General features: G+C 45.5%; 1 protein-coding gene across 3 annotated transcripts in view; it reads right to left on the bottom strand.

The window, feature by feature from the left end:
• The window catches only part of LOC138952138 (protein CutA homolog), a 33,711-nt gene that overhangs the window by 11,632 nt on the left and 8,080 nt on the right, over positions 1-13,999 (bottom strand). Inside the window, exon 2 of one of the 3 annotated variants that reach the window (XM_070323732.1) lies at positions 1,508-1,678. The exons of the other annotated variants lie outside the window; for them this stretch is intronic. Within the exon in view, the coding sequence (XP_070179833.1) occupies positions 1,508-1,678 (171 nt within the window). The remainder of the gene's footprint in view (positions 1-1,507; positions 1,679-13,999) is intronic. 3 annotated transcript variants of the gene reach the window in all.

Here is a 13,999-nt window from a genome sequence, read left to right as displayed (position 1 = left end):
TTGTAGGCATGTTATTTGGAAGGAATGATCGATGTGTTTTGCTGTTGTTAAAGGATTTAGTTTGTGGTAGTTGACATTGTGGAGTTGTTTACGTATGCTTACGGCGTGCATTCTGTGATTTGCAGGATGGCGGAGTGTGCGACGGGGTTTCGTAGACTAGGTTTTCGTAGATGGGGTTTTAGTTCAGTTTTTTTTTAGTTGGGTTCAGTTAGGGTTCAGTTAGGTTTCGTAGACTAGGGTTTCGTAGACGGGTTTCGTAGACTAAGTTTTCGCAGACGGGTTTAGTAGGCGGGATTTCAGTTAGATTTCGTTTGAAGGGTTCAGTTGGATTTTCGTAGACGGGGTTTTGGTAGAAGGGTGTAGTTAGATTCAGTTAGTTTTCTTTAGAGGGGTGTAGTTAGATTCAGTTGGTTTTCGTAGACGGGTTTTCGTAGATGGGGTTTTAGTTCAGGTTTTTTAGTTGGGTTCAGTGAGGGTTCAGTTAGGTTTTTGTAGATTAGGTTTCGTTAGAGGGGTGCAGTTAATTTTAGTAGAGGGATTTTAGTCGGGTTTTGTTAGAGAGGTTCTGTTAGATTTTTTTTTTTTTAAGAATTGTTTTTTTTAGGGTTTTTTAGATTTCCTTTGTTTTAGATTAGAGTTTTATTGTGTTTTTTTAATTTTTTTTTATTAAAGTTGAGAGTGAGGATTTAGAATAGAGCTTTGGAGTGTAGTTTGGAGGGAGGATTTAAAGTATTGTTTTAAAGCATAGTTTTAGAGTGGGAATCTAAAGCATAGCTTTAGAGTAAAGGATTTAGTGTTGTTTTGGGTTGTTCTAGTTCTAGAGAGTAATAGGCCTACATTGGAAGTTTTGAATTTGAAGGTAAACCCCCGCTTTCCCACATTTTCCCCTCATCATCTTATGGAAATAAAGAACCGGGTAATTTAACTTGTGTCAGTTGCTTTGACTTTGAGTGTTTGAGCTCGGTGAGAAAGGGTAAAGTATATTTGGCACTCGGTTCCATGTCCAAAATGACATAATTTTCAATTAACAACCGAGCGACACCATACTGTGTTGTGACACGGGAGCCGAACATATGATAAGAAAACCTGAATACATCATCACATTGAGATTTGAGGTTGATTTACTAAATAATTTATTGGAGCAATGATCATTTTGAGCAATTATGGTTTTTTTCTGTAAACCTCGGACAACATTTCCAAATAGAAAAGACTTAGATACAACTGTCAACAACAGAAAAATAGGATTGAAGACTTCAGTAGTATTTCGTCCAACTGACTCGTCAATTTCTAGTTTCAAGGAAAATGAAAGATGATTACTTTCGTTCAAACGTGCGCGGTTCTAGGGTTCTGCATGCGCCTCCAACGTCAATGTGCAAGGCGCAGACAATACAGCATCTACTGTGTCAGTCAAAGACAGTAAATCCTCATGAACGTATAGAGTTTGCATTTTTAACAGGTGCTCCTATAGACGAACAACGAAAACTACTCTATTAGGGGAAAAAGCTACCTCCAGGGAGGAATGCAATGACCTCACGGAGGAATGCACGCAGGCAAAGCCCAGCGAGTGCTGCTTAGGAGGATGCTGCGACTTTGGAAAGGAGTATTCGCCCACAATAATCGCCGTAGGCGTCATCGCCGGTCTGGTCGTGTTGTGCTGCATTGGTGGTGCAATCTTTACCTATTTCAAGAGAAAAACAAGAAAATTGGTTGATTAAAATCAACAATGGCCGCAGCTGTGTTTTAATAAATCAGCGATATTGTATGGACACATGTTGTATTTGGGTTTTATGTGTTGCAGAGTACTGTACCCTGTGTTTGTGTTGTAAATACAGTCAAAAGCGCAAAGCATTCTTTACTTCTATTATACTGCAGTAAAATATTTTGCTGTAGATCAGAAACAAACGATGCTTCGGCGAATGATGACATTATTCAGAAATGCTGCAGAAACCCCGTTTTTTTTCGCAGCATTTCTGTATTACTGTATTACTGCAGAATATCTCAATAAAAGTCATAATCCGCTAAGGATAGGTCAAAGTATCACGCCGCAGCTGCGGGTTTTCGGTACAAAGACTTCGCGAAGCTTCGTGTAGTCACGGACCTCTGTGCATAGAGGTCCGTGGTGTAGTCGACTACGGGCTCAATTAAGGACGGGCTTTAGGTGCGCCACTCACCCGGCGTACGGTGCACCACTCAGCTCTACTTCTTCCCGGCGAACCCGGCTACCCGGCGAAGCGGGTATTCATCTAGTATCTATATATATATATACGACTTGTGTCTGTGTGTGTGTGTGTGTGTGTGTGTGTGTGTGTGTGTGTGTGTGTGTGTGTGTGTGTGTGTGTGCGCGCGATGCACGGCCAAAGTTCTCGATGGATCTGCTTCAAATTTGGTGGGCATATTCAGGTACACCCGGGACAGGACACAACCTGGTCGATATTTCAACACGTGCTCTCAGCGCGCAGCGCTGAACCGATTTTGGTTCCACCTCAGCTACCCGGGCCCCCATACCGACACACCAAAGCCGCTAGACCACATCACAACGCCAAAGTTCTCGGTGGATCTTTTTCAAATTTGGACACCGTATTCAGCTACACCCCGGACACAATATCATCGATGAGATATTTCAACACGTGCTCTCAGCGCGCAGCGCTGAACCGATTTTGGTTTTTCTGTTCATTTCACCATTCCCAGTAACTCTTCCTTATCTTCTCCAGTGTTTTGCGTTTATCTCCCTTCCTTCGTGTGGCTTCAATCCATATTCCCGTTTCAGTCTACGTTACTATTTTTAGAATGTCACTGCGCTGTCCAGAACGCTTCCCTTGCACCCGTAAGTTGTTCTTACTGTCAAAGTGAAAAGGACGAATCAATTTACAGCCACGCGAAAAATACAGTCACCTATCTCTATATATTTATAGATATAGATATGACTAAGTGCCAAAAGGTGCTCACAGAACAGAAGACGACTTTGTTTTACAATAAAAATGTTTCTAAAAACGTGTGTCTGCTGAAAATTGGTGTGTGTGTGGATGAATGTGCGAAGAGATAGTGGACATAATTTCGTGTGTCTGACTTGAACGGTTTTGAAGTTATCTTTGTTTAAAGTCAAAAATAACGCCAAAACCGGCCATCTGAAAAAGGACATCGTGATACCTCGTGTTTTGAATATGCCACAGAAAAATAACAAGAAGCACAAATGAATTGCATTTAGTTTGATTGAATGCCTGAAACATCGCTTTACAGACGAGACCAAACGTCAAATCTAAATCTCGAGAGAATTTTTTTTTTTCGATAACCGAATTTTAAGGTGTCGCACGCAAGATGATTCGTCATCACGGCATACATTTTTCAATCGCAGATATTTACTAAATTTCTTTTTCAAAAACTCTGGAATTGATGTCGACACGTCAAGCGATAACGGTGTATCAAACTGCTGTCTTTCAAGTAATCCAGCAAAGACTGCAGAACTTTTGAACAGCATTTTTGAAAACGATTTGAAAATTTCGTCATATCTTGCGTGCGACAAAATGTTCGGTAATTAACGGTTATTTTCTTTTAAAAACAAAATTTACATGTACAAAGATCTACTTCATTTACGGAACCACGTGACACATTCTGTGTTCAAAATTTGTGAAGAAATCACGAACCACGATTGCGCTATCAAGTGTTGAAATTATGTCGTCAACATTTTTTCAGATCTTGCGTGCGACACCTTCTTGCGTTCAACATAAAATGTCACTACCTTATCGAGTTTAATGGGTAAAACTAACTATTTGTTGTCTTAGTTTAATCTTCTTAATTAAAAGCGTAATAAAACCGAACTTCTAAGATGAATTTTAATTGAGATTAGCGAAAGAGCGGGCACGCAAGTCGACCTTAAAGTAAAAGAATGATAACACGAGCGTTTGTCGTGTTGTCTTGCGTGCAACACATTGTCCAAAAAGGAAAATGTATATTTTTCTCAGACGTTTTTTAAGTTGAAACCTTGAAACTTCACACACATTTGGGGTTTAATCGCCCCCATGCATGGTAAAAGTCTTGTTGACCCTTGTCAGATTTCAAGGTCACGGCTGGGTCACATGTGGTTCAGAAAACGGATGAAACATATTTTTTCAGAGATTTTTGAAGCTAGAACCTTCAAACTTCAAACAACGCTTTTGCTTAATGATTGTTCAACATGGAGAATTCAAGGTTGATCCTTGAGAAATGTGAAGGTCATAGCAGGGTCTCGTGTGGGTAAAAAAAAAAACATAACCTTTTTCTCAGAGTTTTTCAAAGCAAGAACCTTGAAAGTTCACATTTTTGGGCTTAATAGCCCCCATACACGGTTAAAGTCTTGTTGACCTTTGTCGAATCTCAAGGTCACATGGGCAAATCAAAAACACGAAAATGCATCATTATCTCAGTTTTTTTTAAAGGGAGAGCCTTCAAACATCACACAACTCTCAACTCCGACTTAAAGAAGTTAAGGTAGATCCTTGTCACATGTCAAGGTCACAGAAAGGTCTCGTACGGGTAAAACAAACAAAACAAACAGATAATATTCATTTTTTCAGCTTTGTTGTTAGCTAGAATAGAGGCACATGCCACCATTCCATTCAACATGACTCATAGAAATGTATGATGTATGACGTAATTGCATTGTGTGTAATGACGCGGCTGCCTCTGTAGTTATTCCAGCCTTTGAAGAAATGGCGTTTTTCCTTGCTTGGACACATTTTTCCTTTTCTTGGATGTTTCAGGAGTTTGGGTGAGTTTGGTGTATATGGTTGAACACAATTTAAAATTTGCATAAAAGTGTATTAAAATAAACAGTGGTAGCCAGTCTCATCTGTTGTGTCGACAATTTAATCTCTTTTGTGTGACCTCAACTTGACCCCTCTGAATGCTCTCAATCATGGAAATTGACCACACTTTGATTATAACCAAACAACATCAAAACTTTGGAATGTGTGAAGTTTCAAAGGTGTTGCTTAAAAGGCGTTCGTGAAAATGACAATTGTATGTGTCTGACTTCAATGCGACCCCGCTGCGACCTTGACGTTTGATTTTATCAACCAGACTTTCATCATGTGTGAATGACTTCAAACACTATAAAACTAGTTGAAGAAATTGACAATTTTTCAAAGTTTAAGCCAGATGGCACTGCTGTGACCTTGAAATTTGACAAACATTAACCAGGCGGTCACCTTTTTTAGAAAATATCCTTAAAGGATCTTTAACCTTACTGTGACCTTGGAATTTGATGAGGTTTAATTTAACTTGCGTAGTGTGCCAAGTTTCAAGGCCCTAGCTTCAAAAACATATGAGAAAACCTCATTGAAAAATGTATATGTTTGACCTCAACGCGACCCTGCTGTGACCTTGACTTTTTCAACCAGACTTTAATCGTGTGTGAACATTATACACTAGAACTGTGTGTATTTTCAAAGCTCGTGCTATAAACGCGCTGAATAAATTGAAAATATTCCACATTTGGACCAGATGTGACCCCGCTGTGACCTTGAACTTTGACAAAGATTAACAAGCAGGTCACTTTTAATGAGGTTTTATAAAAATGCTGAAAGTATGTGAAGTATGTAAAGTCTAACTGATCTAGTATTAAAACATGTAAGACGTGACAACGACAATTTTCCAGTTTGCAAAGGAAATTTAACCTCGCTGTGACCTTGAAATTCAATGTTGTTTAGTGTGATGTGCACCATACCTGGAGGTCATTATACTTTGGTTGTGTGCCAAGTTTCAAAGCCCTAGCTTTAAAAACGTGCGAGATAACCTTAATGCTATGACTCAGTGCCGTTTTGAATGATATAACGAACAAAATTATCGTTATTTGTAAAATCATTTGGGTAAATTTATCTTTTCTTTTCGTAATTGGGTTCCAGCATCTGTTGTCTTAACAAAAATCACAATATCAGTCGTGTTTGTCAACTTTTATTTTTTAGCCCCTTTGTCCGCTTTTCGTGCGCACCTTTTGGCACTTAGTCATATACATTACGGCTTCTGTGTGTGTGTGTGTGTGTTTGTGTGTGTGTAAGCAACACCTGTGGATTATAGAGTTCTGTTTGTGATGGGGTCTAGCGGCTTTTGTCTGTCTGTATGTTCTGGCATTTGAGAAGCCACAACAGATAATATAGGGCTAAGAAATAAGCTCTAAAATTCTCAATCCCGTTTGACAGGACTTCGCCTTCAAAGGTGATTGTGGTGAACCGCCACGCTGTCTGTCTCTGTCTCGCGATTCACCCCGTTTATCTCCCTTCCTTCGCGTGGCTTCTTCTTCTTCTTCTTCTTCTGCTTTCGTGGGCTGAAACTCCCACGTACACTCGTGTTTTTTGCACGAGTGGAATTTTACGTGTATGACCGTTTTTACCCCGCCATTTAGGCAGCCATACGCCGCTTTCGGAGGAAGCATGCTGGGTATTTTCGTGTTTCTATAACCCACCGAACTCTGACATGGATTACAGGATCTTTTCCGTGCGCACTTGGTCTTGTGCTTGCGTGTACACACGAAGGGGGATAAGCCACTAGCAGGTCTGCACATAAGTTGACCTGGGAGATCGGAAAAATCTCCACACTTAACCCACCAGGCGGCCGCGGCCGGGATTCGAACCCTCGACCTTCCGATTAAGAGGCCGACGTCTTACCACCCCGCCACAGCGCCCGTCCGCGTGGCTTCAATCCATATTCCCGTTTCTACGTTACTATTTTTAGAATGTCACTGCGCTGTCCAGAACGCTTCCCTTGCACCCGTAAGTTGTTCTTACTGTCAAAGTGAAAAGGTCGAATCAATTTAAAGCCACGCGAAAAATACACTGTCACCTATGTCACGATCTGGTGACATAGACCAAGAAAGTGTCACTCAGTGGGGTGCCTTCTCTTGGTCAATTGCGACTGAAAGCGCCTGTGCGTGAGTCGGGGCTACACGGCAGAGTTTTGCTGACAGCGCAGAGCACGGATTTTGTGGCGCACGGTTTTTTCGGGGTTAATTCTGCTTTGCGAGGCAGAATTGTGGATAGCTGAACTTGATATGTGACAAGGTCAGTCACGTGTTATTGTCAAGGTGGTCTGTGAGAGACACAAGGACGGCGCACTTGACACTCAGCGGCAGAAGAAGAAGGATCGAATACGACGGTTTCTAGAGTATGATGGATTTCACCGAATAGAATATTCGGCACTCTAGGGGAACTTCCACGAGTTATCACCTTCTCACTGCCACATGTTTTGCTGAGGACGAGTCGTCAAATCTTTCCTTCGTCGTGCGATGGTCTTCGCATAAGTATTCGACAAGGGGTTTCTGGATGTTGTTGTCACTGTTGACGAACAGAGGCCATTCCAGGGAGGAAGCGGGTTTTGCTTCCATGAGAGTGCTACACTCATAGGCTGTTTGAGGTAATAAATCATTATTTAACGCTGTTGACGAGTCTGTGTTTGTGGAATGAAATACTCTCTGTTGTTCTTTTCAGGTTAGCGCATAATTTGCTCTCTGTGACGCTAAAATACTAACCTGTATATGGTTTTTGCAGGTAGGGAGAGAAGGACGAAAAATGGCTGTTTTGTTGTTGTGGAAAGTCCGTTTGTGCAGGCCCACGTGCTCGATGAGATATGTAAAGATGACATGTTTAAAGGTGGAGGGTGAGGGGTAGCTGACATGTTTAGTGCACCGATGCTTTCTGTTTGCAGCCTTTTCCTAACTTCTGTTCGGCTGCCTTCTGCGGGACCACGCTAACCAGCACACCGGCTAACCAGCGAACCGGCTAACCAGCGAACCGGCTAACCAGCTAACCAGCGACTGGGTGCGGCGCCTGATGCCTCCACAGTTCCCTGCTTCGTCACCACGCTAACCAGCACTTCATTCGACGGAGCAGTTGTGGAGGCTAAAAAGACTAATTACAGGCCGTCCACCCAGTGGCCAAAGAAAGCTAAGTGCACCATGTCTTTGCACCCCGTTGACCACCGTTGTTATTTTTGCTATCTGTGATTATACTCGAGTAGTGACGACGTGGGGTGTGTGACACCTGCATGAACTAGCACTTTTGGAGCAGAACAGTCGTATTCTCTTATCTTTACACGGGATCAGCGTGTTACTATAATTTGCTATATTCTAACTGGCATTTTGTCAGTGACCACGGGTTTTTTACGTTTTGTGAACGTAAAAGAACATATTTTGAGTGAAGTCTCGAGGGAGGTGGCGAGTTTTTACATAAACAGGCGTCTGAAACTTATACTTTTGTTGTCTCTATTAAATTGTATGACTGCGAGAGTGGATCGTGGTGTGGTTAGTTAGTTAGTAGTAACTAACCGTTTCATAATCACCTTAAGTGATATATTGAAACGTGACACATGGGGGCCAAGCCGGGATTTACTCAGTTAATTTCCAACTGATAAAGACCCACCAATTAAGGATAACTAAGAGCAGATAATCTCGTCAGTGCTCGACTTATTTTCTGCTTGGTGCTACCCTTTTTGGCTCACGTAAGTGTAGCCTATGCGATCGTAACTTTGTCTGTCTGTGCGTGCGTTTGTGCGTGTGTGCGTGTGTGTGTATGTCTGTGGTAGAAACTTTAACATTTCCGAGTCTATGTGTGAGTGGTTATCCAAGACTATGGATAAAGCTCGCATAAGATTACGTCACGGTCAAAAGTGTTTGACGTCAATTAATGCATCATGACGGCATGCCTCCCTGTAGTCTTTCTCTCTCGCGTGGTGTGTGTGGTCTCGGTCATTGTTATTTTGAGCGGGCCGAGACTATTTGGCAGTCGTGTCCCTGTAAGTAGGCTACATGCAGACACAGACAGATCTAGATCTAGTGTCTCTCTTTCTTGCACAGTCGTCACCTAAGCTTACTGTGTGTGTGGGTGTGTGGGTGTGTATGTGTGACGGAGTGATTGAGTTTGTGTTACTGTTTGTCTATTTTTTACGTGAGCCTTGAAGGCTTCGCCTCTTGTTTGTATAGTTTTGATCATATACCACACCTTAAGCGATTCACATCTTGCAGGAAATGTAAATTGTAATTTGTGAGCTATTGTATGCGCTAACTGTGATTACTTCCCTTTCCTTTGTTTGTGAATCTTTGTTGTTGTACGTTCAGAGTTTTCCGTTGCAGAGCGCTGAGCGGGGTTAGCGGATTTGTTATTCGTTTTACTCATTGTTCTCTACATTGTTGTTTCGCATTCTGTAACAGGTTACATTTCTATCGTCTTGTTTTACTTGGATTTTTCTCCATATTTTGACTTTGTTGGAATTGGGGGGGGGGAAGGGTCCGAGGACTTCTGTCCTAACCAAGGCTGTGGGAAACACTCTGTTTCACCGCAAAAAGCAGCCGATAAAGTAGGCCACGGCTGTGGGAAACACTTGGTTTTACCGCAAAAAGCAGCCATAAAGTAGGCTACGCGTTTTGTTCTACACCGTTTGGATTTTTCTTCTGCATTTTCTGGTTGCTGGATTTTTGTATCCATTGTTTCATCACCGCGTGTTCTAGCTATAGCTGCGTTAGACTTACTTGTGTGATAAAGCTTTTCTAAACTAACCATGGCTACAGGGGGATCTCCTACGAGGAGAATAACTTTTGAGACTCCTGGTAGCGAGGAACAGACAGAGCGTGACGCACGCGTTAGAGCGCGTAGTTTGGTTAAACGCAAGGAGCTGGAACGTAGGGAAGACATAGAGCGACAGACGAGAAAAGAAGAGCTTGACAGACAAGAACGACAGGCCGAACGTGACAGACAGGACAAGAAGGACGAACTTGACAGACAAGAAAGGGAACGACAGGCAGAACGAGACAGACAGGAAAAGAAAGACGAACTTGACAGACAAGAAAGAGAACGTGACAGACAGGAAAAGAAAGACGAACTTGAGAGACAGGAACGACAGGCCGAACGTGACAGACAGGAAAAGAAAGACGAACTTGAGAGACAGGAACGACAGGCCGAACTTGACAGACAAGAAAGAGAACGACAGGCCGAACGTGACAGACAGGACAAACAGGCCGAACGCGATCACCAGCTAGAACTAGCTAGGCTACAGGCAGAGAAGGGTACGCTTACTCAGGCTAGCGCGCCGACGTTTGTTGCTGACCGTACGAGACTGCCGACGTTCGACGATGACAAAGACGAGCTCGACGACTTTCTACGCCGGTTTGAGCGTATTGCATCTCACCAGAAGTGGGAAGAGGCCACGTGGGCTAGCCGCCTCAGCACTTGCTTAAAAGGACGCGCATTGCAGCTCTACAACGCTTTGGATGACGACGAGGCGAGGGACTATCAGGCACTAAAAAAGGCGTTACTCCAGCGCTTCAACCTGACTGCGGAAGCCTACCGACGACGTCTGCGGAACAGCAAGAGACTGAGCGGCGAGCTGAGTCATCAGTTTGTGGCACGTCTAAATCTTTACCTGCGGCGCTGGGTGGAGATGGCCGAGAAGAACTGGACCGTCGACGACCTTGCCGACCTCATTGTCATGGAACAACTGATGTCCAGCCTGCGACCTGAGGTGGTGACCTTCGTGCAGGAGCACCAGCCAAAGACTACTCAGGAGGCAGCCGATTGGATCAGAGTACACGAGGACTCCCAGGCGATCTCCGGCAAATCTTCAGGCTCACGGCCGGGAAAATCAGGAAATTCAGGTTCTTCAGGACCCAAGGACGGGAAGGACGATCAGGGACACAAGGGATCAAGTTCCAGAACTGACATCCAGTGTTTCTACTGTAACAAGCGGGGCCACGTGAAGAAAGACTGCCATAAGCGACAGGCTGACCAGAAGGGCGTACATTTTGTTGGCAGCAAGGAGTTCAGGGACGTCACGAGCACATGCACGATTCCACAACTCTGCGTTCCGTGCTCCAGGAAACATTTCCAGCCCCACTGCAACGTCTACGTCAACGGAGTGAAGGGCGAAGGTCTGCGGGACACCGGGGCAGACATGATAGTGGTACGGGCGAGTCTAGTTCCAGCTATGGCCTACACAGGAGACAGCATCAGGGTGAGAATGGCCGAGGCATCTCACGCTTACGACCTGAACACGGCGGTGATCAAGGTCGTAACACCGTTGTTCACGGGGACCATTGTGGCCGTCGTCATGGACGATCCTCCATGCGACCTGCTCATTGGGAACCGTGTCCAGTTTGTGGACGGCGTCACCAGGGAGGTTCCCGTTTATCGGTCTCCCGACGTCATTTCAGTGCTCACGCGGGCACAGGCGGAGCGAGAGGACAAACCTCTCAAACCCCTACCTGCTGCACGAGCTGCCCTGGGGAACGTGACCCCCGCGCTTCTCGCGAAGGCTCAGGATTCTGACCCGACATTAGCTACTCCTCGGGAGCACGCGAAGTCGGGGAAGGTGAAGCTGAGCGGGAAGCATGGGAGGTCAAAGTTCCTCAGGGAGAAGAAGTTGCTCTACCGTGAGTTTAGCAATAAAGAAGGTGCTTTCAAACAGGTTGTCGTGCCTCGCGAGTTTCGCGAGGGAGTCATGGCAACGGCACACGACTCGATCCTTGGAGGTCATCTTGGCACCAAGAAGACCACGGACCGTGTGTGGCGCCACTTCTATTGGCCAGGCATCTGCACGGATGTCCGACGTTTCTGTGCGTCATGCGATAAGTGTCAGAAGGTGGTTGCCAAAGGAAGGGTGAGGAAGGTCCCCTTAGAGAAGATGCCGCTCATCGACGAACCCTTTCGTCGGGTGGCAGTTGACATCATCGGGCCCATCTTGCCTGCGTCTGAGGACAGAAACAGATACATTTTGACCATGGTGGACTACGCCACTCGATACCCAGAGGCGATCCCTCTGAAATCGATCGAAGCTACGCGAGTAGCTGAGGCACTGGTTACCATGTGGTCCCGGCTGGGAATTCCATCAGAAGTACTCACCGACAGAGGCACGCAGTTCACGGGAGGAGTGATGGCGGAGGCAGCACGACTGCTATCACTGGAGCAGCACTTCACCACTCCTTACCATGCTCAGTGCAACGGACTGGTGGAAAGGTTCAATGGTACCTTGAAAACCATGCTGAGGAAACTGGCTCAGGAGAAACCACGCACGTGGGACAGGTACATCCCAGCACTGCTTTTTGCATACCGCGAGGTTCCTCAGGAGAGCTTGGGTTTTTCCGCATTCGAGCTGTTGTACGGCAGACAGGTACGCGGTCCCATGGCTATTCTGCGTCAGGCTTGGACGGACGAAGAAGCTGACGAGGAGGTGCAGACGACAGCGACCTACATCGTAGAACTCAGGAACAGGATTGAAGAGACCTGCAAACTGGCTCAAGAGAACCTGGGAAGAGCAGCACAGCGTTACGCGCGAGGATTCGACCGCAAGGCACGGCCGCGCAGCTTCAAGATTGGAGAACGGGTGTTGCTACTTCTACCTGTCAAACACAACAAGCTACAACTGCAGTGGCAAGGACCTTTTGAGGTGACAGCGAAGGTGGGCCAGAACGACTACAGGATCGTCATGCACGGGAAAGCACGCCTGTACCACGCAAACCTGCTGCGCGCCTACATAGAGAGGACTGCCTATGGGGAGAAGGACAAAGACAAGAGGAACAAAGACAAGAGGAACAAAGACAAGAAGAACAAAGACAGAGAAGGCGGCAGTCATCAGGGGTGAAACGAGGGGTTGCTCGTTCCTGAGGACGACCTTTCTGTCTGGAAACAGACCATCAACCTCTGCAATATCTTCAGGTTGCAAGGTTGGCAAACGCCAGACTTATGCGCTGGGCGTTGATTCTCCAACCGTACCAATTCACGGTACGCGTCATTCCGGGCGCCAACAATGTTGGAGCCGATTTTCTCTCTCGAGCTGTAGAGGAGAACATGACTGGGAGCGAAACCGAGGTTTCGTCTTGAAGAGGGGAGGTGTGTCACGATCTGGTGACATAGACCAAGAAAGTGTCACTCAGTGGGGTGCCTTCTCTTGGTCAATTGCGACTGAAAGCGCCTGTGCGTGAGTCGGGGCTACACGGCAGAGTTTTGCTGACAGCGCAGAGCACGGATTTTGTGGCGCACGGTTTTTTCGGGGTTAATTCTGCTTTGCGAGGCAGAATTGTGGATAGCTGAACTTGATATGTGACAAGATCAGTCACGTGTTATTGTCAAGGTGGTCTGTGCCTGAGAGACACAAGGACGGCGCACTTGACACTCAGCGGCAGAAGAAGAAGGATCGAATACGACGGTTTCTAGAGTATGATGGATTTCACCGAATAGAATATTCGGCACTCTAGGGGAACTTCCACGAGTTATCACCTTCTCACTGCCACATGTTTTGCTGAGGACGAGTCGTCAAATCTTTCCTTCGTCGTGCGATGGTCTTCGCATAAGTATTCGACAAGGGGTTTCTGGATGTTGTTGTCACTGTTGACGAACAGAGGCCATTCCAGGGAGGAAGCGGGTTTTGCTTCCATGAGAGTGCTACATTCATAGGCTGTTTGAGGTAATAAATCATTATTTAACGCTATTGACGAGTCTGTGTTTGTGGAATGAAATACTCTCTGTTGTTCTTTCCAGGTTAGCGCATAATTTGCTCTCTGTGACGCTAAAATACTAACCTGTATATGGTTTTTGCAGGTAGGGAGAGAAGGACGAAAAATGGCTGTTTTGTTGTTGTGGAAAGTCCGTTTGTGCAGGCCCACGTGCTCGATGAAATATGTAAAGATGACATGTTTAAAGGTGGAGGGTGAGGGGTAGCTGACATGTTTAGTGCACCGATGCTTTCTGTTTGCAGCCTTTTCCTAACTTCTGTTCGGCTGCCTTCTGCGGGACCACGCTAACCAGCACACCGGCTAACCAGCGAACCGGCTAACCAGCTAACCAGCGAACCGGCTAACCAGCTAACCAGCGACTGGGTGCGGCGCCTGATGCCTCCACAGTTCCCTGCTTCGTCACCACGCTAACCAGCACTTCATTCGACGGAGCAGTTGTGGAGGCTAAAAAGACTAATTACAGGCCGTCCACCCAGTGGCCAAAGAAAGCTAAGTGCACCATGTCTTTGCACCCCGTTGACCACCGTTGTT

The sequence above is a fragment of the Littorina saxatilis genome, linkage group LG17, assembly GCF_037325665.1.
Source record: "Littorina saxatilis isolate snail1 linkage group LG17, US_GU_Lsax_2.0, whole genome shotgun sequence".
In the NCBI taxonomy this organism is placed as follows: domain Eukaryota; kingdom Metazoa; phylum Mollusca; class Gastropoda; order Littorinimorpha; family Littorinidae; genus Littorina; species Littorina saxatilis.
This window is presented reverse-complemented; position numbering and strand designations above follow the sequence as displayed.